This window comes from Rattus norvegicus, chromosome 14 (genome assembly GCF_036323735.1).
Source record: "Rattus norvegicus strain BN/NHsdMcwi chromosome 14, GRCr8, whole genome shotgun sequence".
Taxonomy (NCBI): Eukaryota; Metazoa; Chordata; class Mammalia; order Rodentia; family Muridae; genus Rattus; species Rattus norvegicus.
The window spans coordinates 19,631,275-19,650,120 of NC_086032.1; the positions used below are offsets into that span (position 1 = coordinate 19,631,275).

Genomic DNA, 18,846 nt, shown 5'->3' on the forward strand with positions numbered 1-18,846 from the left:
GGACAGCTCTGACAAGGGTTGTCTCAATAGGAGTGTCTGGGTCTCATTGGCAACTCAAAGCCATCTGCCAACCACACCTCTCTTCCTTCAGGAGGTTCTCTATGGATCAGTCTCTTCTAAGAGCTGATTTTCACCAAACTAAAATCTACTACATAAAATCTTACACTTCATTAGAAAAAAGAATCTGGTTTTGATGTTACAGAATATCAGCTTTCACATATGTTAGTTATTGTGTTTTTGTACTAATTTGGTTTTTTTGAAACATGATGTCATTCTAGCTTACTTCTGCCTAAGGTTCAGCTTCCTGTGCCCTAGGACTTCATTTTGTAGCTCAACACCATCAATTTATTAGCTATTTTCTCAGGCAAATTCTCAGAGCCTGAATTTTGTAGTTGTTTTCTTTCTTCAATTATAAAGGCCTGATATTACAAAGTACCACCAATTCTGTGTCATGGAACAATATAAAGCCATATGGGAAAAGGCTTTTGAAACTGTAAAGTACTATGCAATTCACTGTTAGCAGGCTTCACTGTCTTTCCTTTTCCTGAACTTAAATAACTCATAGTAATAAAGAAAGACATGGTGATCCAAAGGCCACCATGAGCTAGAGTCAAACCCCAACCTGATCCTCAGCTGCCTAGACTACATGGGGAAAGCACAGCCTTAGTGTGCAAACAACTGTTTGCATACATGGTTCAGAGACAGTCATACACAGTGCACTCTGCTTGCATCTGTGCGCACTCCCATGCTCACCCGCACCACAGCTAAAGTGCTCTCAGAACAAGTTCCTGTCTCCTCAGTTGCCAGTTTCTTCTTCTGGCCCTTCAGAAACCACAACTTGGGGTTTGAGGGATAGTCCAGTAATTATGAGCACTGAGCGCTCCTGCAGACGACCCAGGTTCACTTCCCAGCACTGACACCCAGGTCTGTAATTCCAGATCCAAGGAATCAGACGCCTTCTTCTGGCCTCCACACACACCAAGCACAAGTGGTACATAGATACAAATACAGGCAAAACACACACACACTTAAAAACAAACCAAAACTTTTTTGTTTTTTTTTTTCCAGACTCTAGAAAATGACTTATTTAAAAAAAAAATACAATTTAGAGAGGATATGTTTTTTAGCTCTCTGCAAATCACTTTCATGTGCTCACGCGCTCGCTCTCTCTCTCTCTCTCTCTCTCTCTCTCTCTCTCTCTCTCTCTCTCTCTCTCTCTGGGGGGGGGGGGGTGTTTTTACTACTCGAGACAGGATTTCTCTTTGTAGCCATGGCTACACTGGGATTCACTTGTGGCCTACACTGGCCTTGAACTCAGAGACCAACGTTCCGCTGCCTCCTGAGCACAGAGATTAAAGGTGTATGCCATTGCCTGGTTAACACTCTGCTCTCTGTTTCCAATCCTCAAGTAATTCAAACTTTCAAAGTCCAGGTGGGTCCTGTGTGTTAAGGGATTCCTTCTGAAGCGTCAATGGACAGACAACAAACAACTTCATCAGCTATCTACTGACTTAGGTTCTTTCCCACTCTTGCTTCTGCAAGTAACAGTGTAACAGGATTCAATGTGTACATGAAACATTTCTTAGGATGGCTGTGCCATAGAACATATGTAAGTATTGAATTTTATAGTGCTTTTTTTTCCCCACAAACAAGTTACACTCTTCGAAAATCTAATTAACACTCTAGTAGAAGAGCAAGTCTTTGACTGAAAATCCCTGTTTTTAGTTCCCATCACAGCACCATACCTACAGAGAATTTAGACCCTTAACAACACAGGTACTAACAAGGTACTAACAAGGGGCATTATGTTAATAGTTCACACTACTTCTCTGAGGCTATTACTGTCAAATAAACACGCAGAGTATTCAGGACTGCTTTTCCTGAACCCAGCTGTCGAGCACGGCGGTGCAGTTTGTCTAAACACTCCATCTGAGCTGAGCACACCTGCACCTTCTGATCTCCCTTTTTAAAGTTCCAGCATCATCTTCTGTCTCTTGAGATCATAAAGAATGTATTAGCTCTCAAAGGGACACCTATGTTGTTTCCCACAAGCCATTTTTGCTATCATAACCTTTCATTTCAACATTTGCTGCTCAACAATTAACAAAGTTGAATTTTTTCTACATTGGACTCTTAAGGCTGAAGATAGGAGAAGTAAGGGGAAGATCCTTACAGGGAGATCAAACCAGGAGCTACTGCAGTGAACAAGAAGATACCTGTATATTTTGACACCAAAGATGTGCCATTTTATAGAAAATCAGAAGCCAATTAACCATCATCAATTAATATCAGCAGTCTCATTTCTTCAAGGTGAAATGATTTACTCTGACCACAAAGACTTTTAAATGGAAAATCCAGAACTCAATAATATATTACCTTGAAATATCTTCGCATTACTGTTTTAGCTCCCTTAGTGTACAGTCACAATAACAAGGTCTGTCTTATTTCTGAACCCCAAGGAAGTATTCTACTTACTAAAAGTTTTCTTTGCTCTGTTTTAAGTACAAAACTGGCATTCCTATAAGGACCTCCTCCATATGACTTGGTTAATAGTTCTACTCAGCCTCAGGCTGGGAACTCCTAAACAGGATAGTAATGGTAAAGATTAACAGTAACTAAAACCTCCTCACAAGCTTTGTGACTAAATATTTTACATGTACTAGTTCAGTCTTTATAACTCTCATATACAGTGCCAATTTCATATTTTATAATATAAATTTGAGTCTTAAAATGTTTACATAATTTGCCCAAAATCACAAAAGTTATAAAATAAAGAGCCCAGGTTGAAATTTCTAAAGTCCATTTTGGGGACCAAAGAAAGAGTAGAGTGGAGCCTGTATCTGACATCACCAGGGCCTGCGTTCACTCCTCAGCACCAGAGTTGAGTTCCCTTACCCAATCCTCTTACTACTCAGTGCCTTTCTGCACAATTATTTCTAGCAATTTCCTTTTATAATCACACTTTAGTAGAGCCATTCAATAAATGATACAAGGTTATTTACGATGAAGAAGTATAGAAGGTATATTTTAAGAGCAGTATCTTTACTTGGTAATAAACCTTCAGTCCCAGCACTCAGGAGACAGAGGCAAGAGAATCTCTGGGTTCAAGAGCAGCCTGATCTACAAAGCAAGTTCAAAGACAGCCAGTGTTACAGAAAAACCCTATCTAGAAAAAACAAAGAAAAAAAACCAATCCCAACCTAATTATGCCTCCTTTCCTCACATATCTAACAAAAGTACTCAACACCACACTCTGCCAGAAAAGAAAATCAAAACCTGGGCCAAAAGTGAAAATGCTTAATAGTGAGATAATACTGAAAAGTTTTATTTCTCCTTAAAATCTGCAAACAGACTCATGCTTCTAGAAAGGCTCCTACGTGTCTGAAACTGTCAAAAGAGAATGTGCTCTAGGAAAAAAGCTCAAAGATAAAAGCCAACATCAAAAACATCACGTTGGAGCTGGAGAGATGGCCCGGCAGTTTAGGACACTTATTGTTATTAATCCCAGTCTGACCATCCACACTGCGGCTAACAGTCTGTAACTCCAGTTCCAGAGCAGTCAACATCTTTCTAACCAAATGGGTTCCTGCATAGACATGCACATACACAGCCTCAGGCACACATAAAACAAATATCTCTTTGTACAAAAGATCATCTTGACTTTTAAAAGGATGGTAATATGTACAAACATATCTGCATATCTGCTATAGTTTGCCTAAACTTGTTGTTATTGATAAGTAATATTGCTATTATTGTTACTGTAGGAAAGGTTAGGAAATTAACATGGCTGGAAAACAAGAAAGAACACTTTCAGCAGACCAGAAATTGAGGATTTTTGATAAGAATAAAAAATTGGGGGGTTGGGGATTTAGCTCAGTGGTAGAGTGCTTGCCTAGCAAGCACAAGGCCCTGGGTTCAGTCCCCAGCTCTGGAAAAAAAAAAAAGAAAAGAAAAAAAATTGATGCGCTCAGGGCTAGAAAGACAGCTCAATTGGTAAAGTGTCTGCTACACAAATTTCAGGACCTGAATTCAGTATCTAGTTCCCCTATTTTAAAAAAAGGGAGAGAAGGGGTTGCATACCTATATTATAATTCTAGACTTAAGAGGCAAGAGAATCCCTAGAGTTCATATCAATGAGCTCCAAATTCAGTAGGAATCTGCCTCAAAGAATAGTATGTGCTTGAGGAACATACCCAAAGTCTAGTTTCCACATGCATGCATGTATCTGTTCATCTCCTACTATTACCACAGGAAAGCTCCTGTAAAAGACTGCATTCACTAAAAAAATCAAACCATCCAAATTATCAAACTCAAAGAAAGAGACAACACCTTTGTTGCACTAAGAATGGCTGCCAAAGACTCACTGTGTGTGAAAGCTTAGACAGGAGTGGCACCATCAGGAGGTGAGGTCTTGTTGGAGGAAGTGTGTCACTGTGCAGGCAGGCTCCTACACAGGTGAGGTCTCCTATGCTCAGGCTCTGCTCAGTGCAGAAGATAATCTCTTACTGACTGCCTCAGGACCAAGATGTAGAGTTCTCGGCTCCTCAAGCACCACATCCACTTGCATGCTGCCATACTTCCCACCATGGTGATAATGGACTAAACTTCTCAAACTATAAGCTAGCCCCAATGAAATGTTTGCCTTCATAAGAGTGGCATTGGTCATGGTACCGCTTCATAGCAATAAAACTCTAAGACAACCCCTAAATCACCAAATACTTCAAGAAAACCAATACCATAAAAGAATTAAACTCAACAATACAGTTACTAAGAAACTGAGCAACATGACTGAGAATGACACAAAAAGTCAACCTCTGGTTTCCATACCAGGTGCCCCCCCCCAATAAGTACACGTGCATTAAATGTACCTACTCAATAGATTTAGGAATAGCAAAGATATTATACTATCACCTTCATGAAAGGGGCAATTTTTTTTGAAAGGAACAATTTGTATCTATTTTATAGCAATAAGCAAAAACATGACCTTCATGTTCTTAAGAGAATTTCTTTGCCACAGCATTAGATTTACTCCTGAAATAGTTGTTAAAAGCATCCTGTGGTAATAGTCTCTACTCACAAGACTAACTCCATTTCCACTATCCCTTCTTCACCAAAAACTCAATTTGCTCTGTTATTCTAGACTCTTAGCACTTTTTAGTCAGAGAAGAGCAAACTATACATTTTGAAAATTATTTTGAGGTCTATTGCTTGACTGTTCAGGATTCCTGAAGGAGATTTATTAGCCAAAACCATGAGTGGCTTTGTTGTAGTTCTCTGTGCTTTAAGACTGGTCTTACTGGGTGGTGGTAGTACACACCTTTAATCCCAGCACTTGAGGCAGAAGCAGATGGATCTCTGTAGCCCAGTGAGTTCTAAGCCTGCATGGTCTACAGAGCGAGTTCCAGAACAGCCAGGGCTACATAAAGAAACCCTGTCTCAAAATGTTAGCATATGTACGGGAGCGGGGGTGCAAACAAACAACAAACAAAAACCCCACTCTATCTTCTATGCTGTCCAGGCTGATCACTGATTCCTGGGCTCAAGTCATTCTCTCCTAAGGGTACATGACTGGCTGGTATTTTCTTACCTAAAGTAAAATACCAATATAACAGAAAAATGTCTTTCAACACTTTTACCCCTACCATTTCTACTTATTCTTTTTTTTACACTGCTATGGCTTTACCTTGCTACTCTACTTCCACAAAGACTGTAAAGAACATATACATAAAAACATAATATCTAATAGTTTCAAATTAAGGAAAAGAACTTGGGCAGACAGTTCAAACAAGTAACAGCAGAAGATTATTTAACCTTCTCTTAGAAACAGCAGTACAAGGCTGAGGAAAGTGAGCTCCTGGTTGGGTAAGAGCACTTATTTCCAAAGAGCTCATGGTTGATTCCCAGCAAACTATTAGGCAGCTCACAACCATCAGTGACTTCAGGGCCGGGATCTGATGTCCTTTCTGACTTATGAGCACTGCCTCATACAAGTTGCACATACATACTTACAACCAAAACGCCAGCATGCAAATATGTAAATCTTAAAAGTAAAGAAGCTGGGTGAGGTGGCATACATCTACAAGTTTGAACCTAACCTAGGCTTCATAGTAAACTCCAGGACCTCTGAATTACAAAACAAAATAATGTATAATAATAATAATAATAACAACAACAACAATACAAAAACTAGCAATAAGGCTATTTACCTATGAGATTTTCCAAATAATGCCATACATTTACTTTCCTTCAAAGTCTTGCTCTTAGTTTCCAATCTCAGAAAAACCAGAGTACCATTAATACATAATATAATAAAAGTACAGAAATTATCTATTATTTATTGGAAATGCTGAAAATTGTTAAAAAAAAAATAAGCCTCCAACAGCTATCAAAATGCTGCAATATTCATATCATTGTTGTACCTAACTATAATTTATGGAATGAAACTTTTTATAAACCCAGAATCTTTAGTTCCCCCAGTATTTCCTGAGAATTGTTACTAAACACAAACTTCATTACCTAGATGCACAAATACCATACTTATGGAATCTCACACTGCTTTCATTCCTTAGATATCTACCATAGGCGCTCACAAGGGTACGGGGCAATCACCTGGGGCAGCTGCACAATACCTGGTGCCAGGCCACAGGAAGTAACTAAGACAAGTCAAAACAGAAACAAAACCCCACTAGGTAGCAAATAAGTAAATGAGGACAACTGGAAGACAGATTTTTAGAAAGTGAACAACGGGGGAGGCTAGAAGGAACCCTGTTTTACAGGCCTGAGTGCTGCAAACTCATATAATACATAGATATATACAGATGTTTTTAATGGACATGCATTTGTATGGGTATCTATGTTCTAGCAGTATCCAGGGAAATGACTTAGGAACAGCAAGACATGTATAGCAGTAGGTGTATATGGCATCTATTTTTGTTTTCTAAATACTATTCTCCACTGAATGGAATCAAAGCCCTCAGGGAACTGGCCAGATCCAAAGCTGAGGTAAAGGAAGTGTAAGGTAACCCCAGAACAGCTTGTGTCAAAAAGTGTGGATGTGGGGCTGGAGAGATGGCTCAGTGGTTAAGAGCACTGACTGCTCTTCCAGAGGTCATGAGTTCAATTCCCAGCAACCACATGGTGGCTCACAACCATCTGTAATGAGATCTGGTGCCCTCTTCTGGCCTGCAGTCACATATGCAGGCAGAATGCTGTACATAAAATAAATAAATAAATCTTAAAAAAAAAAAGTGTAGATGTATTTCAAAAAAGAGGTGATCATAAGTGAAAAGGACACAGAAACTAGCATGAACAGGACTGTCAGCAACCAAAACTGGGACAATCTGAGCACCACCACCGTTAGTAATAGCAGATTCAGACCCTAAGTGACTGAAGAATATTAAGATGCCATCCCCTTCTAGAATGTCTTATGTTTGGGTATACATGGTGTATGCAAGCAAGCACAAGTGTGTGTGGGTGTGCACGTGCAGAGACCACAGGAGGATCAGTTGTCCTATTACATCACTTTCAGCATCATCCCCTAGGCTGGGTAGCCAGAGAGCCCCAGCCATCTCCATACTTCCCCGCCCCCAGAGCTAGGTTTTACAGGGGTGACTGCTAGAGACTTGGACTCAGATCCACCAGACCACCTCCCCAGTGTAAGGAGAATCTCTTGTGAACGATACAGAAGCATCACCTGCCAATTAAAAAGAAAGCCTATGGCCAATCAGCTGACGCAAGAAACAGGAGATGGGAGATCCAAGAGGGAAGGGGGAGGGGAGGGTTCTGGGAAAGAGCCAGGCAGGAGGGAGATTCACCCCAAACTCTAGAGTCACATAAACCTGAAAAGAGGTAACGAACTATGTAGAAAACATAGAATATCTTATGTTTACAGGTTATATAAGTTATGAGCTAGTCAGGGAACAAGCCAAAATTTATGGCCTAAGCTTTATTCATGAATGTGTGTGTGTGTGTGTGTGTGTGTGTGTGTGTGTGTGTGTGTTACACACAAACATGATTTGCTAATCCCTCTCCCTGGGAACAACTCTGAGGCTGCCTAAGACGTTAAAATGTCTGCAGTGAGAACTTCAGCTATGGATAGCCAATAAATATTGTTGGCTACAGAATCCTCGAGACTTATCATCATGCCACCCTTTCAAATGGCAAAAATAGAAATTTATATTACAGTTATAATTCAAACTAACTTATAAAGAAAGACAGATGCCTTACTTGCTCAAACAAGCACAGAAAATTATCTTTAGCTAAACTATGCACACTGCACATTCCATACATAATGTCATTACAGAAATGTGTATTACCTGTAAAAAGTTTATATGTTCCCAGAGAAAAATAACCAAAATAGCAACCCTGAAAAGATTCATCTCAAGGATGCTAGAAGGATGCTGGATGCTGAGGCATATTTATCCCAGCATCCTGCTACCCAGACTCAGACCACCTGATTAGCCGGCTCATCAAATGGCTAGCTACATCATCCAGCACCACATATTTTTCCAGCAAGAACTTCAATTAAGCCCTGAACTTTCTCAGCATGCAGAGACTGGACAACAAATGTTACAGCTAACTTTCTTAAGACTGGCCAATCCTTCTTAAAAGGGGAAAAATATCCATAGGAAGGGATGCGGAAGCAAAGTTTAGAGCAGTGACTCAGAGCCTGCCCTACATGTGGCCCATATATATACAGTCACCAAAAGTAGGTAAGATTGATGAAGCTAGAAAATGCATGCTGAAAGGGACTGGATATAGCTCTCTCCTGAGAGATACATCCAGAGCATGTCCAATACAGAGGTCAATGCTAGCAGCAATGCTAGCACCGAACTGAGAACAGGATCCCCTTGGGGGGAATTAGAGGAAGTATTGAAAGAGGTGAAGGACCTTGAAACCCCATTAAAAACAACAATGCCAACCAACCAGAGCTTTCATGGACTAAACCACTTCCGAAAGAGTATACATGGACTGACCCAGGACTCCAACTGCATATGTAGCAGAGAATAGCCTTGTCGGAGCACCAGTGGAAGGGGAAGCCCTTGATCTTGCCAAGGTTGGACCCCCAGTGCAGGGGAATATTGGGGGGGGGGCAGTAAAGTGGATGGATAGGGGGAATACCCATATGGAGAGAGGAGGGGATGGGGGGCTTATGGACAGGAAACCGGGAAAGGGAATAACATTTGAAATGTAAGTAAAGAAATATATCTAATTTAAAAAAAAAAAAAACTGGCCAATATCCCAAATTTGGGAGTGGAGGGACTCAAAGAAAATGATAACCCCAGGCAGCAGAAAAAAATTTCAAGAGAACAGCACCCCCATTCCCAAGAGGTGGAGGTGGATGGTTTTGGATCATTCAATGATGGATGTTTGCTGTTGTTTAAGGGGGTGGTTACAAGTTGTTATGTGGTCTTGGACAGGGAAGAAACACAATGAGGGGGGACTCTATCCTTTCTTCTCTCCTATCTAGTATTGGGGGGGGGGTTATAGGAATAAAGGGTAGTTTATTGAATCTACTCTGAAAACAATAGAGCTACAACTAGCCATAATTCTTATAGATCTTTGTATATTGATACAAAATTAAAGTTATATTGTTTATATTAGTATGGACTTTGTATACTGATAAAGATTTAGAATTATATATTGTTATACCATACTATGTATTATGTTTCAGCTATTTAAGGCATTGTACCTATGCAATATTAAGTTCTAGTTCTTTTGAAATCTGCTATTACAAACCGTTCAGGATGAGTAAGAAATGCAAGTTAGTAGTCAGACAACCAAACTCATTGTTAAGTAGATACTAGTCTATTTAATTACAATAAGATGTTTTCTTTTTTTTTAAAGGATTTATTTATTTATTTATTTATTTATTTATTTATTTATTTATTTATTTGTATATTGGTGTTTTGCTTGCATGCATGTCTGTGTGAGGGTGTCAGATCCTCTGGAACTGGAGTTGCATACAGTTGTGAACTGTCAAGTGGGTGCTGGGAATTGAACCCTGGTCCTCAGTGCTCTTAATTGCTGAGCCACCTCTCCAGCCCACAGTAAGATGTTTTCAAAGTTGAACAGATAATAGCTAGAAACAAACAATTTGGATATACTATGGGTAGACAGATGGTCTTCAAAATCCTCACAGATCCACAGGAAATGGCACTTAAAGATGTTTTATAAAACAAAAGGCATTTTTGACAATGAGACCGGTCTGCTCCTGGCAGCATCCCCATTTTTCTTCAAAGAAGATGATGAGCATTGAAGAAATTCCACATAGAGTTTGCTTCAAATGTGACAAGTTGGCCACTAAGCAAAAAACTGCCCTTGCTTCAATGACTGACAATATGCTGTCCAACTGGATAGACAAGTGAAATACAGGGAAGTCAACTGCCAAGCTTTGTAAGGACAAGGTAGGCAAGTGCTTCACAACTCCTGCTTCACAGTGAAGGTCTATACAAGTTCTGAAAGAAAATGATCTAAGTACAGAACTCTAACTCACCAAGACAGGATAGACAGTAGAACATTTTTTTCCAAAGTTGTCAAATACACACAGACTGGACATTGTGAATCTAATTCTTACCTCATGGTTTTCATAGTGTTTTTACCTCATGGTTTTCATAAGTGTTCTTATGGTATATAATTTATTTGGTTTTTTTTTGTTTTTTTGGTTTTTTTTTTTTTGAGAATTCTGGACTTTTCTTCGTTTACTTACCATCACAATAATTTCACACCCCTTGCCAGCACAACAGGAAGCAGCATTAATACTAGGTGTAAGCCCTACTTTCCTTTTTTTTTTTTTTTTTTCAGAGCTGGGGACCGAACCCAGGGCCTTGCGCCTGATAGGCAAGCACTCTACCACTGAGCTAAATCCCCAACCCCCGGTATATAATTTATTATGTAAGATAAAGAACCTTTTTTTGGAGTAAAAGGGGGAAATGTATAGAGGGAAAAAAAAAAAAAGCCTATGGCCAATGAGCTGAGGCAGAATTAGAAGGTGGAACATCCAGGAGAGAGAAAGGATTCTGGAGGGAGATTCATTCCAAACTCTGGAGGAGACAGTTGCATTAACCTGAGGAGAGGTAACTAGCTGTGTGGAAGACATAACATAGAACAAACAAGTTAAATAAGTTACAAACAGGCTAGCCAGGAACAAGCCAAAGCTTATGGCCTATGCATTTATTCAGATATGACTAAAGCTCAGAGTTGTTATTTCTGTGCACAAAGAGGCCAGGTGGAAAACTCCAAAGTTACACCCCAGCCCTTTTATTACCTTAGACTGAGTAAAGGAGGAACAATTTCATAGTAACCAAAACAGCAGCAGCCTCCTCATAGGGCTGAAGGGCAAAGGGACAAGCAAGGCTGCTCAGGCCTCTCTTAACTCCACAGCCCTACCTTCCAATACGCATACAGCTCCACACTGGTGATCACACTTCAATTATCAACTTTAAAGGAACAAAATCCCTATCTTTTTTTTTTTTAAGATTTATTTATTTTAAGTATGTGAGTACACCGTCACTCTCTCCAAAAGACAGCATCGGATCCCATTATAGATGGTTGTGAGCCACCATGTGGTTGCTGGGATTGAACTAGGACCTCTAGAAGAACAGTCAGTGCTCCTAACCTCTGAGCCATCTCTCCAGCCCCCAAACATCCCTATCTTAATACAAACTAAGTTTCCTTACATTAAACCCTACATAAATTTGTAGGTGATGAGAGAATTAGAACTCTTGAAATCATTATAAAAATAATTTAGATAAAAAGCTAGGACACACACGCACGCGCGCGCGCGCGCGCACACACACGCACACACACACACATACACAAGCTAGGACACTAAAGGGAATGAGTTAAAACTAGAATGAGGACAGAACCAGTTACATAGAATCAGAATATTTACACAAAATACTAATTACAAGGAGGAACAGAAAGGAAAAATAACAGCGAAGGATCCTGGTAGACAACTTAAACACCAAAATTAAGACCACCAGTAATAATAAGGGTGGCTCACACCTTCAACCACACTTGGGAAGCAGAGGCAGGCAGATCTCTAAATATGAGGCTAGCCTGGTCTACAGAGTAAGTTCCAGGACATCAAGGGCTAGAGAAATCTGGGGGGCGGGGGTTGGGGGAGACACCACACACCAGTAATAGACAAAATACACAGTATTAGACAAATGTGATCAGATGCCATAAAAAACAAAAACCAAGCACTACTTCAGTGACACTTCTACCCCATACACATAACCTATGTGCATAAGAAAACAGAGAAACTAAAAGTGACGGACATTCTACAGAAATGGCCTCAAAGGGTAAAGGTCATGAAAGAAAACTGAAGAAATATTTTAGTTAAAAAAACTGTGGGGCTAGGGGCTGGGGATTTAGCTCAGTGGTAGAGCGCTTACCTAGGAAGCGCAAGGCCCTGGGTTCGGTCCCCAGCTCCGAAAAAAAAGAACAAAAAAAAAAAAAAAAAAAAAAAAAAAAAAAAACTGTGGGGCTAGCAACTGAGCTTCTTGATCAAGCCCTGGGTTTCATCTCCAACACTACAGGGGACTGAAAGAACTCTATGTGTGTCCTATCTGTGTGTGTGTGTCTGTTCATGTGTGTCTGTCCACCTGTGTGTGTCTACCTGTGTATATGTGTCTACCTCACTGTGTGTGTGTGTGTGTGTGTGTGTGCTACTCTGAGATGTTAAAGTTACTGATAGGATCTCTAGGTAAGGAACATCTGTAAAATCTTTGAATAGTCTTTTTAAAGATAGAAAACTTATAAAATAAGAAAAGTTTTTGATTTTGGTTTTTAAGACAAGGTTTCTCTGTATAGCCTTGGCTGTTCTAGAAATCACTCTGCAAACCAGGCTAGCCTCAAACTCAGTGATTCACCTCCCTCTGCCTCCCAAGTACTGAGATTAAAGGCTTGCAGCACCATGCCTGGCTAAAATAAAATGTTAATTCAGCAAAAGGATAGATTTTACAGCTGAAATTTGTAATTAGTGTTATAAAATGTAATTATTATAATAATTACTAGAATTCTAATTAATTTTTTCTGATTATTTTACAGCTTACTATGGAATCAGAGATATTATAAAAAGTCTTACATTCATTAGTGCTATAGTTTGAACATGGGCAGCAATATTCCCTGAAAGGTTAATTTGATAAAGGGGCTGTTTTGGGGACCATGATCTTGTGTGGGTCCCTCAAACTCTGGCCATCAGGCTTGCATGTATACCCTTTGACCAGCTGAGCCATTTCACTGGCCCAAAAGTCTATATGCACCGTCACAAAGAAACTGACATGTCTACATATGGGAAGGATCATTTATTTATTGGTGACAAATTACAGTTTGTATAATGTGACAGAAAATACTTGCAAAGTTATACCAAAAATACAAACTATAGTTATCTGGGAAGCTCTAGTGGTAAATTATATTCTCTGACTTTTTGAGGCAAGGTCTCACTATGTGTCTATCACAGGCTGGTCTCAAACTGGAGTCCTCCTGCTTCCTGAAGATTACAGACATGGACCAGCATGACGATCATTGTTTTCTTTCTTCTCTTGTTTTGTAATATCTCCAGTAAACTAATTTAATACTAATGTAAGAATGAGTTATAATATTGTTTTAAAGTTTCTCCTTTGTCTTCCTGTTGTGTTAGTGACAAAGCCCTAGAAAAGGACTCTACCAGTACAAACATAGTACTACCTGCTAACAGAGACTATTCTGGAAACAGCTTTGACTTGAAAACCATCTTTTAAAAGTACATGTTAGGGCTGGAGAGATGGCTCAGAGGTTAAGAGCACTGTCTGCTCTTCCAGAGGTCCTGAGTTCAATTCTCAGCAACCACATGGTGGCTCACAACCATCTATAATCAGGTCTGGTGCCCTCTTCTGGCCTGCAGGCATACATGCAGGCAGAAAGCTGTATGACGTATTCATAATAAATAAATGTTTTAAAAAAAAAAGTACATGTTATATGAACTAAGGATTAGATCACTGATAGCACACCTTCTTAGCCAACAGGAGCCCTGGCCAGCATGAGGGGTGGGGGAGGACAGATATAAACATAAACATGTCATTGAATCAATTACCTACAAGACAGTATAGGATCATATCCCTAGATCCAGACAAATCAATTATACCTTATATTGAGTACATAACGTTTTTTGTGCCAGTTTCCCTATCTAAAAAGTTAGATTCCTGATAGTCATTTAACTAAGTTCTCTAAAGTACTGAGTGCCCAGGCTGGAGAAATGGTTCAGCAGCTAAGTACACTTATAGGTCTCCCAGAAAACCCACGTTCAGTTCACAGTACCCATCCATCTGTAACTCTGGTTTCAGGGGATCCAATGCCCTCTTCTGGCCTCCAAAGGCACTCCATGTGCATGGTTCACAAAAAGACAAGCAAAACATTAACATACATAAAATAAAAATGAATAAACTTTTAAAGTACCCAGTACCTGGCTCACACTAAAAATTCACCAATTTTGCTATTAATTAACTTGTGATAGAGGAAAATAGTAATGGACTAAAATCAGCTAACGCATTTGCTTAAAAGTGAAAAATAGGGATGGTGGGTTAGACACAGAAAAGAGGACAAGAGAGAAAAACACATGAATGTGAACTGAAATAAAATTCTGGATCTCAGCAGGGCAGAGGTGGTGCACACCTTTAATCCCAGATGGATCTCTGAGGTCCATGCCAGCCTGGTCAACAGAGGGAGTTCCAGAACAGCCAGGGCTACACAGAGAAACCCTCTTTTGAAACAAAACAAAACAAAACAAACAAAGAAAAGCAAACAAACAAAAGGCTGGGTCTTTTTTCTTACACTGTTACTGTTACAATGGAAAGATGGAAGGTATCCAAACAGTATCTAATACATAGTTCCTTCCTTTCTCCCTTCCACTTCCAAACCACTTCGGTTCCTCCTGTATAGAAATAGAATGACTAATATTCATTCATTTCCCTAACCATAGTTAACTACATTATTTTAACTCTATCAAAAGTCTTAAGTCAGAAAATAACTTTCATTTTTTCATTACTTCTCAAAAGACTCTTAAAATGCTAGAAACAAAAAGAACACAACATAGTTTTTAATGACTAATTACCAAGAATCACTTTTATTCTAATTCCTCTGCATTTTACATACATAAATTATACATAGAGAGAGAGAACCTACCACCAACAACCACAAAAACCTTAGTAAAGAAATCTGTTTTCCAAAGATGGGACCACAATCCTCAGTTGGTAGGTAATTGTGTTTTTTGTCTCTCTAGTAAAATAGTGAACTTTGAAGAGCCCATTTGCTGAGAAGTAAAATGTACTATTTCCTCCTTTCTTTCTTAGAGAACGCTTACCTTTCACTAAATAGCACCCAATTGTTTTCATAAACCTCCTGGAAACCAACCTAGAACAAACTGCTTCCTAGGCTTCGGGGCCTTCTGAGTGCACTCTGCCCATTAGAGATGACTAATACGTGGTCTACTGTCTCTGGAGCACCCAGACTCTCCGTATAGGCATTTGAGGAACTGGGTCTACGAAGTCAATTGAAGTGTTTATCCAGTTCCTATACTCACCATCTGGGAGTTCACATTAATCTGCAGATACGCAGAGGTCAATGTACAAACAACCAGTTTAGCTCAGCCTTTTCACACAATGCAAGTAAAATTTACCCTGAGCATCTGTACAAAAGTTATGCAAAAGTATCACTCTGGAGAGCTGTGTGCCTACCAGGACTGCCCTTAACCTGCCTCCAGTCCCGAGCAAGAGTTCTTTAGCCTGCCTTCCTTTGTTCCACAGCACGTCTCTTCTTCTCCCACACTAACTTACTGACATTTAATCCGTGTGGTCACTGAGGGAGACATAAACTCCACTAGGCAGGAAGCGCGTCTATCTTAGCCTAAGTATACTCGGTGTCTGTGCTAGTGCTAGAGCACAGTAAGGTTGTGGGGTCTGTGATCACTAAAGCTTTCCTTCTCAGATGACTCATCCTGTCCTATCCTATCTCTCACCAGCCCATTTCCTCTTACAGTAATCTTCCCAAAAAGGTTTCAAGAACCAGAGGATATCTATACTTAACTCTTAATTTTTCTTTCTCTGCTTCCCCTGTATAATATACTATCAAATAAAAATTGCCAGATTAAATTTTTGTTTCTTTTTTAGTCAGAGTCTCACTATTAGCCCTGGTTGGCCTGGAACTCTCTAAGTAGACCTGGCTGGCCTGGAACTCAGAGATCCACCTGAATCTGCCTCTAAAATGCTAGGATTAAAGTCATGTGCCACCATGCCTGGCTCCCTCCACATTAACATTTTTGTTTTGCTAAACTAATAGGTAAAACGTGTTGAGAGTATGTTAAGGGCAATTCTTACCTGAGAAAGCTTTCTATCTGTGATCTTGCTAGAAAAAGTGTTCCCCAAATAGTACAAACTATCTAAATGATCATATTAGTTATAGCAACAGTCTTACATAACTAATATTCATCAGTTAAAAATGAACTAATCTACCCCATGTCTGCACCTAATATAGCGGCACATAAAAACAGGACACTATTACATTGTATTCAGGAAGCAGCACTGACCCCTTCCCAATCACCCGGTTTCAGCCAAATATGGCCCTCCTACACGTCAGCCATGTTAGCTTCTGAGTTCCAAAAGACACATGCCTGTCAGCACCAACCATCCATGCTGCGATTTTACAGCTTTTACATTCTTGAATACAGAACACTCAGCATGGGAGGCTTGGGTATGCTGACTAAAGGTAAACTATGAGACAGACAACTTACTACATAGGCCACCGGGTTTCTCTCCTCTACTCCTGACAAACTCAGGATCAGCCAGGATAAATTTACTATTGAGTTCAAATGTTGTCAGGCAGGTTGACACAAGCCAGACCCTGTGCCTAGGAGAAAAATGTGTCCAGGGAGAGACTTTTGTCATGTTCAGCTTTGCCCCAAAACCCTAAAAGAAATGGTACCCTAAATATGAACATGTGAAAATAGGGGTGCTACCATGAAATGGCTAAAACTATGGGGGTAGGAAAGAAAATCTGAAGAGAAAGGCATGGCTGAATTGTTTGCTCCACAACAATAAAGTAGCATTTATGAGGTGGATTACAGTCCTGGAGGGTCTGTTTTTATTTTGGTTTTAAATTAGCTTTCCAAGGACCTGGGTGACTCTGAGAAAGCTTTCAAAAGAGTTACTCTTCAGTGTAACCTCAAGGACCTGAAGTTCTAAACCCTTGCTGTCTTATTTGTGTGCCTTGATCCCCACGTTTCCCTCAAACTGGTCTGAAATACATGGTGAGCAGAATGATGCCCAGCATTAACTGCAAGGCTGGAGCATTAACTCACAAACCACTGGAGAACTACAGTTCAGGACCTGAATTAATAATCCTGGGCACATTAATAACCCACGTCCTATCTGGAAGGTAAATGAAAAAATATGACCTCTACAAATCAAGAAAGCATTGCAAGAAGCAGGGTGCTCAAGTCCCAGGCCCTCAAGCAGCCCTGCTTTGAAATCACCTCTATGGAACTTGGCTCTCAGTTTCTCAATCCTAAGACCTGACAAAGATGTTAAAGGGGTCTGAAGTAGCCAGATAAGAACAATCCATCTTCCAGGCTTGAGACTCGGAAAACAGCGATGGGCAGCTGGCACTGAGCCAGAGACCTGGCAAGCGTTGGATGACAGTCAGGAGAGTGGAGGTAATCGTGGAAATACACAGATGTACATACATGTGGGAGGTGAGCTTGCAAACACACACACACTTCTATATCGAGAGAAAGAGACAAAAAGACAGAGACAGAACAAACAGGGCAGAGAAGCGAAAACCAAGCTGGGTAGAGAAATGCAGACAAGAACGCTGGAGTCCATGGCCCAGGTAGCATAGAGGACTGAGAAGCACGGCCCAGACAGCAGCACCAGAAGGATGAGAAGGCAGAGGCCCGACAGCACCAGGAGAACAGGGAGGCAGGGCCCCCTTCAGCACCAGGAGGATGGGGAGGCAGGGCCCACTTCAGCGCCAGAAGGATAGGGAGGCAGGGCACCCCGTCAGAACAGGAGGGCAAGGAGGCAGCACGCTCCCCGCCCCCTGACAGCACCAGGACAGAGAGGCAGGTCCCGGGACAGCATCAGGAGGACAGAGAGGCAGGTCCCGGGACAGCATCAGGAGGACGGGGAGGCAGGGCCGGGCAACACCAGGAGGACGGGGAGGCAGGGCCGGGCAACACCAGGAGGACGGGGAGGCAGGGCCGGGCAACACCAGGACAGAGAGGCAGGGCCGGGCAACATCAGGAAGACTAAAAGGCAGGGCCGGGCAGCACATGGAGGTCGGGGCCTTCGGAGGTCGGGCCCAGGGGGCGGCGGAACAAAGCCGGCGCGACCGGGCTACTTACAACAAGAAGCTCATGTCGGCCGCGGCGTGGGCTGCGGGCTCGGCAGAGCGAAGCTTGGGGCGGCGGGCCTGAATCAGAGGAAAAGCAAGGGCGGGAGGAGGACGCGCGCCGGCGGCGGGGCGGCCGCGACTTCTTCGGCTTCGCTACTTCCAGCGGCCAGCGGACCGGCGGGCGGAAATGGAAGACCTGGATTCGGCTAGCTCGGCGGACTGGAAACCGAGCGGTGGAGGAAGCGCCGCCCGCCGCGTCCTCTCCGCCAGCTCCGCGCCCCCGCGACGAAGTCTCGCGAGAGCGAGCTCCGGTGCCCCGCCCACCTCGGGATCACCTTCGGGTCACCTCGGCCTCCCACGCTGACCCGCCACAGGTTTGCCCAAGCACGTGGCCCGGGGTCGCGGCCCGGCATCCGGAGCTGCTCCACAGTGTTCGGAGCCTAGCGGGGAAGTGGACTCCATTCCAAGACGCCTGGG

General features: G+C 41.6%; 1 protein-coding gene across 1 annotated transcript in view; it reads right to left on the reverse strand.

The window, feature by feature from the left end:
- Mob1b (MOB kinase activator 1B) overlaps window positions 1–18,645 on the reverse strand; it is a 32,784-nt gene extending 14,139 nt beyond the window's left edge. The window contains exon 1 of the mRNA NM_001108357.1: window positions 18,380–18,645. Coding sequence (NP_001101827.1) covers window positions 18,380–18,393 — 14 coding nt within the window. The 5' untranslated portion in view covers window positions 18,394–18,645. The remainder of the gene's footprint in view (window positions 1–18,379) is intronic.
- Window positions 18,646–18,846: the final 201 nt, after the last annotated feature.